This window comes from Kogia breviceps, chromosome 5 (genome assembly GCF_026419965.1).
Source record: "Kogia breviceps isolate mKogBre1 chromosome 5, mKogBre1 haplotype 1, whole genome shotgun sequence".
In the NCBI taxonomy this organism is placed as follows: Eukaryota; Metazoa; Chordata; class Mammalia; order Artiodactyla; family Physeteridae; genus Kogia; species Kogia breviceps.
The window spans coordinates 55565697-55580173 of record NC_081314.1 but is presented as its reverse complement, the minus strand read 5'-3'; the positions used below and the strand labels follow the sequence as shown (position 1 = coordinate 55580173).

The 14477-nt window shown below is 40.9% G+C and overlaps 1 protein-coding gene across 1 annotated transcript; it reads right to left on the bottom strand.

Moving 5' to 3' along the window:
• Positions 1-1176: 1176 nt before the first annotated feature.
• Positions 1177-10592, bottom strand: TMEM212 (transmembrane protein 212). The gene is made up of 3 exons (XM_059065374.2): positions 10434-10592; positions 2565-2624; positions 1177-1579 (listed from the first exon to the last, which is right to left on the bottom strand). Exons 1-3 carry the CDS (start codon positions 10590-10592, stop codon positions 1184-1186), a joined length of 615 nt encoding a protein of 204 aa, XP_058921357.1. The 3' UTR covers positions 1177-1183.
• Between the last annotated feature and the right edge of the window lie 3885 nt (positions 10593-14477).

Here is a 14477-nt window from a genome sequence, read left to right as displayed (position 1 = left end):
TTTGCTCTGCTTTCAATTAATTTTCCCTCTCTCCAGGCACTTTAGGTGGTCTCACTGTTGGGTTTCCCTGGCAAAGCACTGTTGGCTTACCAAGCTCGGCATATATATTTTTCATTCTTTTCTCCCTATCCTCCACCCTACATTAAACCTCAATGTTGTGAGGGTCATGCTTAAAATGACAGCCAGATGTCTGATTAGCTATGCATGCTAAGGGGTTATGACTGTCAACTTTTAATGTCTATATGTCTCCTATATGCATAGGAGACTATGCATATGTTCCTTAGTAAATAGTCTAGAAAGTTACGACATTTGCCACAAGGGAGAATTCTCAAATACTAAACCTCTACATGCCCTGGCAGTACGACGGAGGCGGTGATTTTGGTCTGCTTGCCTTGTTTCTCGGCAAGTTCCTTGTAAAATCAACTCTGTTCCTAAGAATGTACAGGATTTCCTTTGCAGATTTATGAAGAAGTTGAAGAGGACAAGACTGACCACAAAAAGCATTGAGAGTGCCAAATTCTTGTCTTCCAGCTTTACTGGTTGGTGCTGATAGGATGAAACTGGAAAAAAATTGGCTAACATAACCCAAATTCACTTGACCCTGATGTAATCCTAACTTGAATCATAAAGCCAGTATAAGAGATTGCAGTGAGAAATACCTCTTTTCAGAGGGAGGTTGTTCAACCCACAAAGGAGGAACCCAGTATCAACTGTAGGAATTTGGAATCAGAAATCACTTGTGCTGTTTTCCCAGTGACCCCGCTCTAACCCTTCTGGAGGCTAGAGCCTTGCATCTTAACGGTCTGGCAGAGGAGCAGAGGATGCAAGGAGGGCGATGAGGGAGCCCAGGACAAATCTGGCCTGATGAGGAGAAATAGCTCTGGGTTCTGAATCTGGTCCTACTAGTCATTAAGCTGTGTGACGTTGGGCAAGTTATACAAACTCTTTAGCCTCCATTTACTATCTGTGAAATGGGAAGTACACCGACACATACTAAATATTCAGTTCATAATTCTATTATTATCATATTAAAATTATTATCAGCCCTTTCGGAAAAAGTTAGAAAGCTAAATCTGATGTTGATGTATTATATATCAGCCTCTTAGCTGCAGTAGAAGTAGAAAGAGTGGGAGAATTTTGGTTATAGAAGACACAGGGGTAAAAAAGAGAGACAGATTAAGTATTAATATACCAAACTTTCCATTTTAGCATTTAGGATGGAACAGGAACTGGCTTCCCCTTTCTGGAAACTTACATTTATATGTCCATTCCGGATAAGTCTTGCAGAAAGTGTGATGAACGCTGTCAGGGACACACAGAGCATGGCAAAGCTCAGGCACAGATCTAAGGCTTGAAGTGTCAGGTGGTACTCTTCATAGTGTGGTGGGTCTACACAAACTGATGGGAATTTTGCATACGGAAAAGGAAAGGCAACTGCATAACCAAGGTAATTGGTCCCTGCAATCCCCCAAAACGAGTAGAAGCAATATGGGCCAAGGAGAGCAGATGCCAGGGCTACAGTAAAATGAAGTGGACATCCCAGGATGCTCAGAATCACAAAGGTGAAACTAGCTTCCCACTGAAAATAAAGCAGAAACAAATTGTTACTTTGGGAACTAGATTTTTCAGAAGCTTCTTAGCAATACGTGGAAAGAAAGAGATGCTGGCTATTCATCTTTCCTACTGCGAAATGAAGGAGAAATGGGTTACAACCGTCTCTTTAGGCCCTTTTGCCTTTCTCTTGAACCTTCACTATGGGAGAATAACATATCGACCCACTGGAGCAAAAATGGAATCAACTCCACTCAACACATGTATTTGCTTACTTCCTATCATGTGTTGAGAAACAGTCTGGGTAGGAAAACAAAGATGAGTGAAGAGAATTCCTGCCTTACCCTAGGACCTTGTTATTCAGAGTGTGGTCTATGGTCCAGGAGCACGACTATCCCCTGGGAACTTATTAGAGATGTAGAATCTCAGGCCTCACTCAGATCTACTGAATCAAAATCTGCATTTTAACCAGATCCCCGGGTGATTCACATGTATATTAAAGTTTGAGAAGCCCTGCTGTAGCCATGGGAAGAGGAGCTATAATCAAATCAAGGTAGTCTTTCTGTACCTTGGGATTTACTTGGCTCTATACTGTTGAAATGCAAGATATCACAGACTTTTCATCCTTTTTTAGGGGAAGAAGTAACAGGGAGATTGGAAGGAAATGCCAAATTGAGGAATTGAGACTTGAAAATACATTATTAAGAACAGAGGATCCTATAGATCCACTTTTTCAGAATGAAATTCAGGAAGACTAACACTGATTCTGTCCTCCCCAAACTACACTACTTAAATACAATAATCACAGGAACTGGTAGAAAATGTTTGGAGCAGGTATCAGATAAAAATTATGCATTTAAAACATCATTTATGACTGAAATTCATCATAGTAAGGCATCTATTAGATAGGATTCAATTATAATCAGAAATCATTCTCTGTGTTCCATCCTGAACTAGTAGAGATTTGACCTTCAAACTTTCTCTGCCAACCTACTCGATGTCTATACATTTACCAGGTGTCTCTGGGTCCACTCTTTGTGAGCCAACAGTAGGAGTATCCCAGTCATGATGGCCTGTGAAAGGAAAATGGAAAAACAACATTCCGTGAGAGAAGGTACCTATGGAAAGAGTTCAGTTTGCTTCACGGTTTGACAACTTTATCATAAACCAGAAGGAATAGCAAATGGCTAAATGGATTTATGGCTCTGATCACTGCCTCATCCATGATGACAATGAGGAAAAGAAGCCATCAGTGTCACAGAGACATGATTCACACAAGCTCATTTTCTTGATTTTCTATGTTGCTGTTGCCATCACAATTTATAACCTTTACTACTGTAAGATGTCACTGCAATGAAAGCTTGGCTTTAAAACCCTTGCCGTATGTTTTATTTTGATTAATTGTCTATTGTTCATCTTTTTCCAAATTGCTAAATTTACAAATGGGAGGAACTGAAAAGGAAACGTGTCACAGAACCGCACCCACCCCCAAACCCTCCTGGCAGTGGTGTATCTTTTACTCTTTGCTTTCTTTTGAGATTCAGCAGCCTCAGCCTACCGGTGATCCCTGTCTCTCAAGTAACAAAGATTATCATTAGAATGAATGCATGATGGGGCATTTATTGTTCTGGAGGCAGTGGTGTCCCGCTTTTCAAAAGAGAGTTCTTCATAGTCTCCATTGAAGAAAAAGCCCCCAAATGCAGAATAAAAATAGTTCCACAAAGGAGAGAATGGTGTCACCAGAACTGAGCAATAGATAATGAAAAACAAATTCTGGGCTCGTCTTCGCTTCAGCACCGGGTCTGATGGAGACCTTTGTAATCAGAGTCTGGAAATTGCTTATTCCCAACCCATAAATCGTTTGTTCCTGGTCAAGGAACGTTTTGAGCTTGGGAGAGAAAACCAGGAAGAGATGTGCCTGAAATAAGATATAGAATGAGGACAGGTTTAAAAAGAGTTACAATTTAGGGTTTTGACAGAGAAATAAACATGACTGTATGTATAGTATCAACAGGAGAAAAAAATCAGAGCTTTTACCAATATGGTTTTGTGGGACGTTGCTTTTTGTAGCTCCAGGTCTGGCATATTTATTGTTTTGAGACCTAGCTTTTCATTTTCCTGGCATATTCTATTTTGAATATTGGATTTAGAGTATCTGAGAGCGAGGGAAAAAAAGCACGCACATGCACACTCACACAAAACTTCTCATGTATCTAAGCCTGACATTCCAGACTTTGGCATCGCCATACCATAAAACTCCCATGGATAAAAACAGAACCATCTGCAATCAAAAGTGGTTGGCTTGATTCTGCAAGAGGAAAGTTTCCAAGGGACCCTATGGAGGTTGAGCCAGCATAAACAGTACAACAAAACAGGAGAATTATTAACAGCAACTGTAGCACTGATGCTAAGCCTGGGACTCGTCTCTGCTTTCAGAGGCAAAGTGCTCAATTGACACGTCACTCCTCTGTGTGAGAGAAATACTAAAGCAAACGAGATAAAAAGCAAAGGAGATGTCTCTGCTGGTTGAAGTCCAAGTAGATAGCTGACATTATCAGATGCTTAGAGTCCAGGTTGCCTTAACTACTTTGGCACAGACAGTTTCTTTCCTTTCAAAAGTTGAAAAATCCTGCAGAATTGAAGTTGCCTGTTATTTCTGTTGTAGCTGCCAGCTTCAATTTTGCTCTGTTTACACAAAACTTTGAAAAAGATCTTTCATGGGGGAAGCTGGTGTATGCATGCCATTCAGCAACTCGTTAAATCCACCCTGAGTACTGTGGCTCGGGAGCCAAGCACACCCATCTTTCCTGGTGCACGCCTGTGCGTGGGAGATGGAGTGCGGGTATTCCCCCAAGAGTCACAGGCTTTCCTTTTTCTTCTTTTCATTTATTTTTAAAAAATTTATTTTTAGACAGGGAAGGGGAACAGAATAAAAAAGGAAGAGATTTGGGACTTGTCTGGCGGTCCAGTGGTTAAGGCTCTGCTCTTCCAGTGCATGGGGCATGGGTTTGATCCCTGGTTGGGGAACTAAGATCTCACAGTTTTTTGGCTGCGTGCTGTGCCACGCAGCCAAAAATTTTTTTAAAAAAGGAAGAGATCTGAGGGAAGAGAAGTCAAGTGGGAAAAGGAAATGTGGGAGGGTCTGAGAGGTGAAGAATTGGGTAGAGAGGGGCGGTCAGGTTGTGAGGAAGGGCGGAAAGGAGGCCATGCCTGGGGAGGGTGGGAGTGCAGCTGGAGGCCCAGCCCTGCACTCTCCACCCTCAGCTCTTCTTGACAGGCTGTGGACTTGCTCTGTGGGGACAGTTCCAAGGACATTACTTGGGTTTTGCAAAAGTTGCTGCTAACATTCTGCATGCTAATTGTGACCCCTCCCACTAAATCTTTAAATGGCCCCAGTAAGGATGCAATTCCCAGAAGCAGATGAATTGAAGGAAGCAGAGAGCTTCACAACAGAAATAGAAACTTTTAGAGGAATCATTATAACATGGGCTAATTTATTCACTTACAGACATCTATTTTGGGTCTACTGGGAACCAGGGATGTGATAGGAACTATGCTGATGGAATAATGATAATAACGTTTAACATTTATTGAGCACTTATTCTATGCCGGGCACTCTACCAAATGCTTTACATGTGTTAATTCATTTAATCTTCATAATGAATGACCCTAGGATGTAGATCGTCTCCTATTTTTAAAATGAGGCACAGAGAAGCTGAATAAGATAAGCAAGCTCACCAGGCAATAATTATTCAAATAATGGCTCCAACTCTCAACGGAATCTATAGTCCAGGTATGAAAGGAATGAAGGCACTGTGGGGGAAATATGACTCAAAGCAGGTTTGAAGGATGGATGTGACGTCAGTGGGAGATGCAGAGGGAAGGGCAGTCCAGGCAGCCAGGGTTGCAGCCGGTGGGAGGGTCGGTTTCTGGCAGAGAGGAGTAGGAAATCAGGCTTGAAAGCCACGTGAGGTCAGGGTGTGGAGGGCCTCAAAATCCAGGCTAATATATCTGAACTTGGTTTGGACAATGAAGCAACACTAAAGATTTTGTTTGTGTGTGTGTGTGTGTGTGTGGTACGTGGGCTTCTCACTGCTGTGGCCTCTCCCGCTGAGGAGCACAGGCTCCGGACGCGCAGGCTCAGCGGCCATGGCTCACGGGCCCAGCCGCTCTGTGGCATGTGGGATCTTCCCGGACCGGGGCACGAACCCGTGTCCCCTGCATCGGCAGGCGGGCTCTCAACCACTGCGTCACCAGAGAAGCCCGACACTAAAGATTTTTGAAGACAGGGCTAGACCGGCATAGCAGAGGTTTAGAAAGATGGGCCTGTTATTGCTTGCTGGCTGCATTGGCCTAGAGGTCTCTGTAGGACCTTGGTCTTTAAACTTCTTTTTTTTTAACCTTTACCCATAGTAAGAAATTTATTTTGTAACATGGCCATGTTACAAATATTTTTACATCTAACCAAAATAACAATAACTTTATTATGTGTGATACACTGTAGTATTCTCTATTATATTCCATTCCATTCTGTCCCATCCTATTCTATTCTATTCATATTCTATATGTTTAAATGCTAGCAACACAACAGGTTGATTTTATAACCCATTAATGTATAGATTCCCACAGGTTGGTTATCAAAGTTTCAAGGCATAAAACCTGAGTGGGGCAGGAAGTGGTAAGGAGGTGGGCAGGGGGTGCATAGTGAGAATGAAGAAGAAAAAATGCATAGGGATTTGCCTCGTAGGAAAAATAAAAGTTGGCAATGGATTGGATGTAGTGGGGCGGGAGTGGGGCTGAAATGGGTTGGTTTGGGGCATTGCTGCCCTAAGGACCAGTAGCATCTCCTCCCTTGGGAACCTGTCAGACATGCAGAATCTCAGCTTCACCCTAGACTCACTGAATCAGAGCCTGCATTTTAAGATCCGTGATTTACATGCACATTTCAGTTTGAGAAACACTAGTTTAGAGTAAAGGATTGAGTCAAAAGTCACTCCGGTCGGGTTTCTCTGGTGGCGCAGTGGTTGAGAGTCTGCCTGCCGATGCAGGGGACACGGGTTCGTGCCCTGGTCCAGGAGGATCCCACATGCCGCCAGAGCGGCTGGGCCCGTGAGCCATGGCCGCTGAGCCTGTGCGTCCGGAGCCTGTGCTCCGCAACGGGAGAGGCCACAACAGTGAGGCCCGCGTACCACAAAAAAAAAAAAAAAAAAAAAAAAAAAAAAAAAAAATTACTCTGGGGTTTGAAATTGGGTTCAAAGACTGGGAAGTCAGGAGAAGGCATGGTGGTAAGATGATGACATTTTTGGACCAGTTAAGGTTCAAGAAGCTTAGGATATCTAAGTGGAAAATGGACCATCAGCTGATTGGAAATCACAGGACTGTTGATGCTATAAGAGACCTGAGCACTGGTGCAATCAAGTCCCTTCTCTAATGAACGAGGAGACTGGAGCTTGCGTGGATGAGTCCAGCCCTACCTTTCTCCGAAGTTCCTGTCTCCAAGCAGGGTTCTGGGTGCAGCACTGCTGCTCACCATTGGCCAAGTCCCTGGACCCTACAGACTTTAGCTCCTGTTTTTAAACTCAGTGCACTTCAGTCTGTTCATCAGAGCTTGATCTACAGGCCAGGTTTTCCAGGATTAAAGTAGAGTTCAGTCCTTAAGGCTCAATGATCTCCTTGCTACATACTTTCTAGCAGCTGATGACTTTCAATAACCTGGTTCAAAAATCCTAGGAAAACAGCTTATCATGTGGCTGTCAGAATTGAGCTAGGAGAGTCTGAGGAGGAATATTTGTGAAGAATTTAGAAAAAGCTTTGAAAGAAAGGCACCGAACAAACACAAAGTATGGGTCACTTCTAAAATCTATCTCTTCCAATCTCAAAAGAGATATGGAGTCATTTTCAAAAGGAAATATGTTTGAAATGTTCATATTATCTTTCTACCAGAGGAAGATGCACTTTGCAGGCAAGTTGAGAAGTGATTGGCAGGGAAGGTTGTGGGATAAGTCAGAGACCTTTGAAGTTGACCCTAATCAGACAGAGCTGTGGTTCACTACCAAACTCACTAGGAAAAAAATCATGTTGTTCCAAATTTAGACGTTATTGAAAGAGTGAGCATTCTTATTGCTTTCCTTCTGGTGAGGATTTTTTCCTGCTTTAGTGTAAATACCAGCTTGACCTTTATTCTTTGCCACCAACTGTATAAGGAATTCTGTACTGTCAGAATGGAGAGCATGGCATTCACCTCTCATTCGACAATATGTATCAAGCAATATTTAGCACGAATACTTAGCACATCACTTACTCCCTTTCAAGTGCTGGAGATATAGCAATGAACAAATTAGAAAAAAAAAATCCTGCCTTTGTACAATCTACATTTGGGGGGAAAAGACAAACAGACAATAAGTCAGTCAATTATGTTGTATATTAGATGGTGTTATGGGGGGAAAAGTAGAGTAGGGGATGAGAGATTGAGAATGCCATTTGCGGGGGAGGTCTGCAATTTTAAATAGGGTAATGAGGGAAGGCATCAGTGAGAAAGTGACATTTGATCCAAGAACTGAAGAAAGTTAGGGAACAAGCTCTATGTGAGAAAAGACTTCAGGCAGAGAACTGGCAGTGCAAAGGCCCTGAGACAGAAACACACCTTGCCATGTTTGAAAACAAGGAGCCAGTGTGATGGGAAAGAAAAGAGCTAAGGGAAGAGTGGTTGGAGATAAGGTCAGGATGTAACATGATAGGGAACTCAGCAGGTCATCAGGGAACAGAGTGGGAGAGTGAGGCAGGTGGCAAGGAATTAGGAACAAAGGGTTTGGACAGAGAGTAGGGCATAAATGAAAGGCATCGTATTAACTAGCATTTGTGTAGGGCTTTAAAATTGGCAAAGCTCTTTATTATGCAGTCTCTGAGCAAATTGTGTTCATTCTCTTTGAGCCTCTTATGTTTAGACAGTTTCACATGGGCTCTCTTTACCTGTGAAATTCCCCATTCTACAGGTAAAGGCAATGAGGAACTGGTTGAATGAGGGCCCTGTTCTTGACTACATACGAAGAATGTTAAAGTCAGGATTTGAACAGAGGCCTACCTCTCCAAATCCTAACTCTCTGATCTACTTTCCCATGCTGTCACTCTCAAAAAATCAAAAAGCCACCAATTAGCTATGTGCTAGAGATTTGTCATGTCATTTCTCTGGGTCTGATTGGTCAAACAGATGTTTGGTGTAGAATAAGCATATATTCAGTAATCTGTGAACCTAATCAAATCACCAATATCTGTTGACTATATTATGATAGACCCTGCAGGGATAGGCAAAGAATTATAAGAAAGGGACATAGGATTGAGCTATAACCATGGTTTTGTTAAATTTTGGACCAGTTGTAAAGTCAGAATTTTTACAAAGTTAACTAGAATAGAAAATATCAGAATTCACTTCACATAGGTTAAGTATTGTTTTGTAAAACATATGTTATATAAATCTAGTTATATGTATATTTCAGTATCTCTCTTTTTACCTTGAGAGAAATATATAGATGTATTTATGTACATTCCAGGTCCTGATGTAAAATATTTTTCTTACTCTGGGTCACTAACAAAAAAGTTTGGTAGTCATTTATATAAATGCCATCACTGCATTCTAGTAGACATTTAATAAACATTTCCTTGAGTGTGCGGTTTGGGGTAGTTGTTGGGGGAAAGAGGAAAAGTTCAAGACTTGGGTGGTGGTGTAAAAGAATACATAACTGAAAAAAAAGAAAAATACCATCAAATCGTTTCCATGTTCAGTTCCATGCTCCCGCCATTCTGCTTTCCTCCATCTGCACGCCATCATTAAACCCCACTAAACCAAATTCCTTTAATATCGAGATCTTGTTTTATTCTCCATTGTAACTCAAGCATGTAGTAGGCTACCAATACATATTTATTTATTAAGCAAATTAAAATTATATTTCCTAGGGTCTTGCTTTTAGATGATATCTCTGTTAAGTTTGATTTTTTAAAAAACGTAAAATATTGCCCCTCCTGAGAGTGGCTACATTTTAAGAGAAAACTCCATACGATCAAAAAGCTTCAAAATCGAATTGTCCAGTCTCCAATAGTGAATGTCAGGCATCCCAGGAAACCACGAGAGAAGGATTTGTTGGATGTTTGGGCCTTTGTAACCCCTCTTCGATCATGCTGCCATGGCAGCCACCTACTCCCAAGACTACATGTGTTGGTTTCTTTGACCCAGGGAGCTGAGGTACCAGTGTCATCATTCACCTGTGGTGACCATTCAACGGGCAGACATTGAGCAGTTACTTAGTACCCCCGTGTATTTGACACATGCAAATTTGGCAACAATGTGAAATTAGTAAAGCCCATCACTCAACTTCTTCAATTATTTTCAGTTAAAGCAGTTGTGTTCAAAGAAAAAGGTGGGAGAACTAAGATTTGGGGCTTGTAAACATTTCGGTCACATAAACACCCCTTGGTGTTTCTAATAAAAGCATTAGTCTGTAAATTATTTTACTTCGTTCTTCATTTAAAAATTATTTTTCATGGTTCATATTTTTTTCTACATTCAAATTTCAAAAGATAGATTTTGATTTCTCAGAATGTCCAGGTAAAGAAGATTAAAATAAAATAATTTTTGAAGAATGTCTCGAACAGCATTTCCACTATAGTATACCTGATGTGTTGTAGATATGATTAAATGATATTAAGAAAACCTTATATTTAAAAGATAACTAATAGAAATCAATGTTCTAAGGTAAAATCTGATTTTCTGTAGAATTTTGATGTCTTCATATTGTTGGAAAACTTTAAAGGTACATGTTATTCTGGTCCCTCCTTCCCTCCCTCTTTCCTTTATTCTCTCAACATATGTAATAAAAATATTTTCTTACCAAAGCTCCATTCCAGACGGGACAAGCAATCCAGACACTCCACCCTGTGAACCAAAGCTTGTAGGAAAAGACTGGGAAGAAAGCAATAACTCCAGAGAATACACTGAGAGCCCCCAGAGTAATGAGAATCCAGCCAGCAGTCTTGTATAAGCCTTGCATTTTCCTCTGTGACTTGGGTTCTAGGTCTCAAAGATGTTTTGTTACCAAAACATGAGAGTATGTCAAGCCTCAATAAACAGAAGTTTCTTAGAGACAGTAGCCATGACACATGTGGACTGTTGATCTACTTGGAAACAAGATTATATTTGTTTTCAGTGAAATAATAATAAAATGTAGTGATATAATCCTTGACATAAATTTGACACAATAAATTCTAATACCAGTTTTTCTCAGAGAGAGAAATCATTCCTCGTGTTGGGCTACCGCCTTCATTCCCTTCATTTTACTCTGTCTTGGGGAGTGACCACTTCCTGGCTTAATCAGATTCAAAGGCTTGCTGACTGAGCTAATTGTTTCTCAACTCAACCTGCCTGGTGGTTCCAGCATAAAGCCAACATCCTTTGTGCACAATAGACCTACATTCCCAGCACAATTTCCCACAAAACAAAGTAAAAATAAGCACTCTGATCACTTTTCATTACATTTAATTTCAATGATTTATAGCAAAAACAAGACCTCTCCTCTGCTTCAAAGTTCAATTCTACTACAATTATTTTTAAATTTTTGATACAGATTTATCCCCAAATAGGCACAAGCTTCATTATGGACTTCTGCATTGTTTTCACTAAACCAGCTTCAGCTCAGTTAATTTATTATTAATTCAATTATCAAGTAAAGGGCAAAGATGGAAATGTATGCAGTTGTAAAATAAACTTTGAGGAATCATTCATTAGTTGACTAAAATACTGATCTCCATTCTCGAATCGTAATTCAAAATTTAGACGGTGGGCTCATGTACATTGAAGCAATCGCAAAAGTTCATCTCTTAGTTTCTCACGCATTTGAGAAGTGGTGGGTATTTGCTTTTGACTCAGAGGACATGTTTGACTGTCCTTCCAAGATAACATCTGGAAAACACAGACAACTTTCTGAAGCGATCTGATTAAATTTCTATGCAATATTAATACCTTTTTTTCCCCTTAAATAAAATTAAGAAAAATAATTTTATGGATGGAGAGGTAGTGGTTTAGAACATGGATTTTGGAGTCAGACACAGCTAGGATCCTGTTCTGGTTCCACTCTCTACCAGGTATGTGTCTTTGGGCAAAGGCAAGTTGCTTAGCTTTTCTAGGGCTGTTTCTTCATATGGGAAATGGGAATAAAGTTAGTGTTTATGTCATCAGGTGGTGATTGTCAGCATTAAATGAGCCAATATATGTAAAATCCTTAGCGCTGGGCTCCGAACAGCAAAGATGCTTGGGAAGCTACCTGTTATTTCGTTGGGACATTGCATCTTTGGAGTTCTTTCAGTATGGGACAAAGGCACAGCCTTCACTGTTTCTCTTATCTGTCGTCTTATAGACATTAGGTTTAACTTTTCCTTATCAGTCTGGTAAAAGCTTCCAAAGGACCCTCCCATGTACAGTGAGGAGTGAAGCTTCTCTCTGACTCTCTGCAATTTTCTGTCTTACTGTCTTTAATCACCTTTCCACAGTGTGACCCAGATTTTGAAGAAGTTGCATTCCTGGATATACAGAATTCAGGAAACCAGCTCAGGCTTTCTGCTATAGATGTTATTTTCCATCTCCTCTTAACATTGTGGGAGTGTAGTCGCTGATATTGTTTTCCCCCCAATGCCACTAGGTAAGTTCCACAAGAGCAGAGGGCTTGTACGTCTTATAAATCCCCTAGATGTATGACATCTCCAACACCTAGAAACATGTCTCGCCCAAAGTAGATACTTAGGACACACTTGTCAAATTAGTTAATGAATACTTTCAACTTCCCAGCTTCGCATTTGGGGCCCCATGGGTTAGACATCTGGATCTGTGTGTGGGCACCACGGTCAGTGTGTACTAATGTCAGTGTGTTCCCTTGTTACAGAGGCAAGCCTTCTGGACTGAAGAAAGACGTGTTTGTGTTAGTATTTGGTTTGAGCTGTTTTGACTTTTTCCTTTACTTTTTATCTCAAGGTTATAGCTACATGGTATGTCAATATACTGCGGGTCAGATCACTCTCTCCTGTTTGCATGTTTGGAAAATAAAGACTGTTGAAATACTCATGTTAAACAGTACAAAGATGTCAAACAAAGGGAATATGTTTTGTTTTACTCTGGGGGGGGGCTTTTTCGGTGTTTGTAACACTGTCACACTAACCCTCTGTCACTGTGACCTGTAAACCTGAATTTATTAGTGATTAGGAAAGTCATCGCCACTTATTATAAAAAAAGAAGGGACAGAGGGAGAACTAGGGATTTCTCTGTGTTTTCCCTGCTGTAGGAAACCTTTCCACACTGATTTCATTAACGCAAGAAGACTTTCAGGAAGGGCAGCTACCGGCAAAGAAGAGAAAATGTAATTCTGCTCCTGGCCCGGGCTTCCTCTCAGCTCGGCCACGTCTCCTGTTCTCAGTGTCTGGCAGCCAGGGAGGCTCACAGGGTCCCTGCCCCTTCAGGGCCCCTCCCTCCCATTTGGCACTAATTTACTGGAAGGCCGGTCTGTAATCCCTGGTGGAGGTGGTGTTTGTCAAGGTCTTTGCAGGCTGCTTTGCAGATCTTTCCTTCCCTCTCGCCATCTTGGCACAGGGAAGAATGGTAGAAGTTCTACCAAACTCTTCAATCCAGCTTTGCCACTGGAAAAAAAAAAAAAAAAAAAAAGGTCCCAAACAAACTGACATTTTGATTCCAACACTCATCCACCCACCCCCTGCAAAAAAAGAAAGAAAAGGAAATGTAACCTGGACCCCCAGGTAGGTGGGATAATGTCAGTGATGCTGAGAGGGAGAAGCTGATTTGGACATTTGCCACCTCTCTAGATACACTCCTTCACATGTAAGTCCTAGAAATAACAGCTCTGTGTATGCTCAAGTCTTAGGGTTTTTTTAAAGCAAGTTTCAAAGCCACAGAAGGGGTTCCATTTTGCCATGATAAAAGAAAATGGAGCTCTAAACAAGAGATGGAAAGAAAACGCTTTATTTCCCCAGGAGCTTCAGGTGACTACCTTCATTTGTTTACACATTAGAGAGGTAGCTCCTCTAGCAGAAAGAGCATGGGCTTTGGCATCAGAGAGACCTGGGTTCCAGCCTCTTACACTGTTGGTGGGAATGTAAACTGGTGCAGCCACTTTGGAAAACAGTGTGGAGGTTCCTCAAAAAACTAAAAATAGAGTTGCCATATGATCCAGCAATCCCACTCCTGGGTATATACCCAGGCAAAACTATAATTTGAAAAGATACATGCACCCCTATGTTCATAGCAGCTCTATTTACAATAGCCAAGACTCGGAAACAACCTAAGTGTGCATCGACAGAGGAATGGATAAAGAAGATGTGGTACATATATACAATGAAATATTACTCAGCTATAAAAAAAGAATAAAATAATGCCATTTGCAGCAACATAGATGGACCCAGAGATTATCATACTAAGCACCGTAAGCCAGAAAGAGAAAGACAAATACCATATGATATCACTTATACGTGGAATCTAAAATACAACACAAATGAACACATGGATGAAACAGAAACAGACACACAGACATAGAGAACAGACTTGTGGTTGCCAAGGGGGAGAGGAGGTGGGGGAGGGATGGATTGGGAGTTTGGGATTAGCAGATGCAAACTATTATATATAGGATGGATAAACAACAAGGTCCTACTATATAGCACAGGGAACTATATTCAATATCCTGTGATAAACCATAATAGAAAAGAATATCTATCTATCTATCTATCTATCTATCTGAATCACTTTGCTGTACAGCAGAAATTAACACAACATTGTAAATCAACTATATTTCAATTTTTAAAAAAAGACCTGTGTTCCATACTGAGGATTCCATCTGATATATACAAAAAGGAATGAAAAAATTAGAAAATTTTTAAAA

Excerpts from the sequence above, each read along its gene's own strand:
- TMEM212 (XM_059065374.2), bottom strand. The coding sequence starts at position 10,592 with ATGCAAGGCTTATACAAGACTGCTGGCTGGATTCTCATTACTCTGGGG. Across the intron at positions 2,625-10,433 it reads CCGTCTGGAATGGAGCTTTG|GCCATCATGACTGGGATACT; the intron begins GTAAGAAAATAT and ends TTCCTTTCACAG. Across the intron at positions 1,580-2,564 it reads AGTGGACCCAGAGACACCTG|TGGGAAGCTAGTTTCACCTT; the intron begins GTAAATGTATAG and ends CTTTATTTTCAG.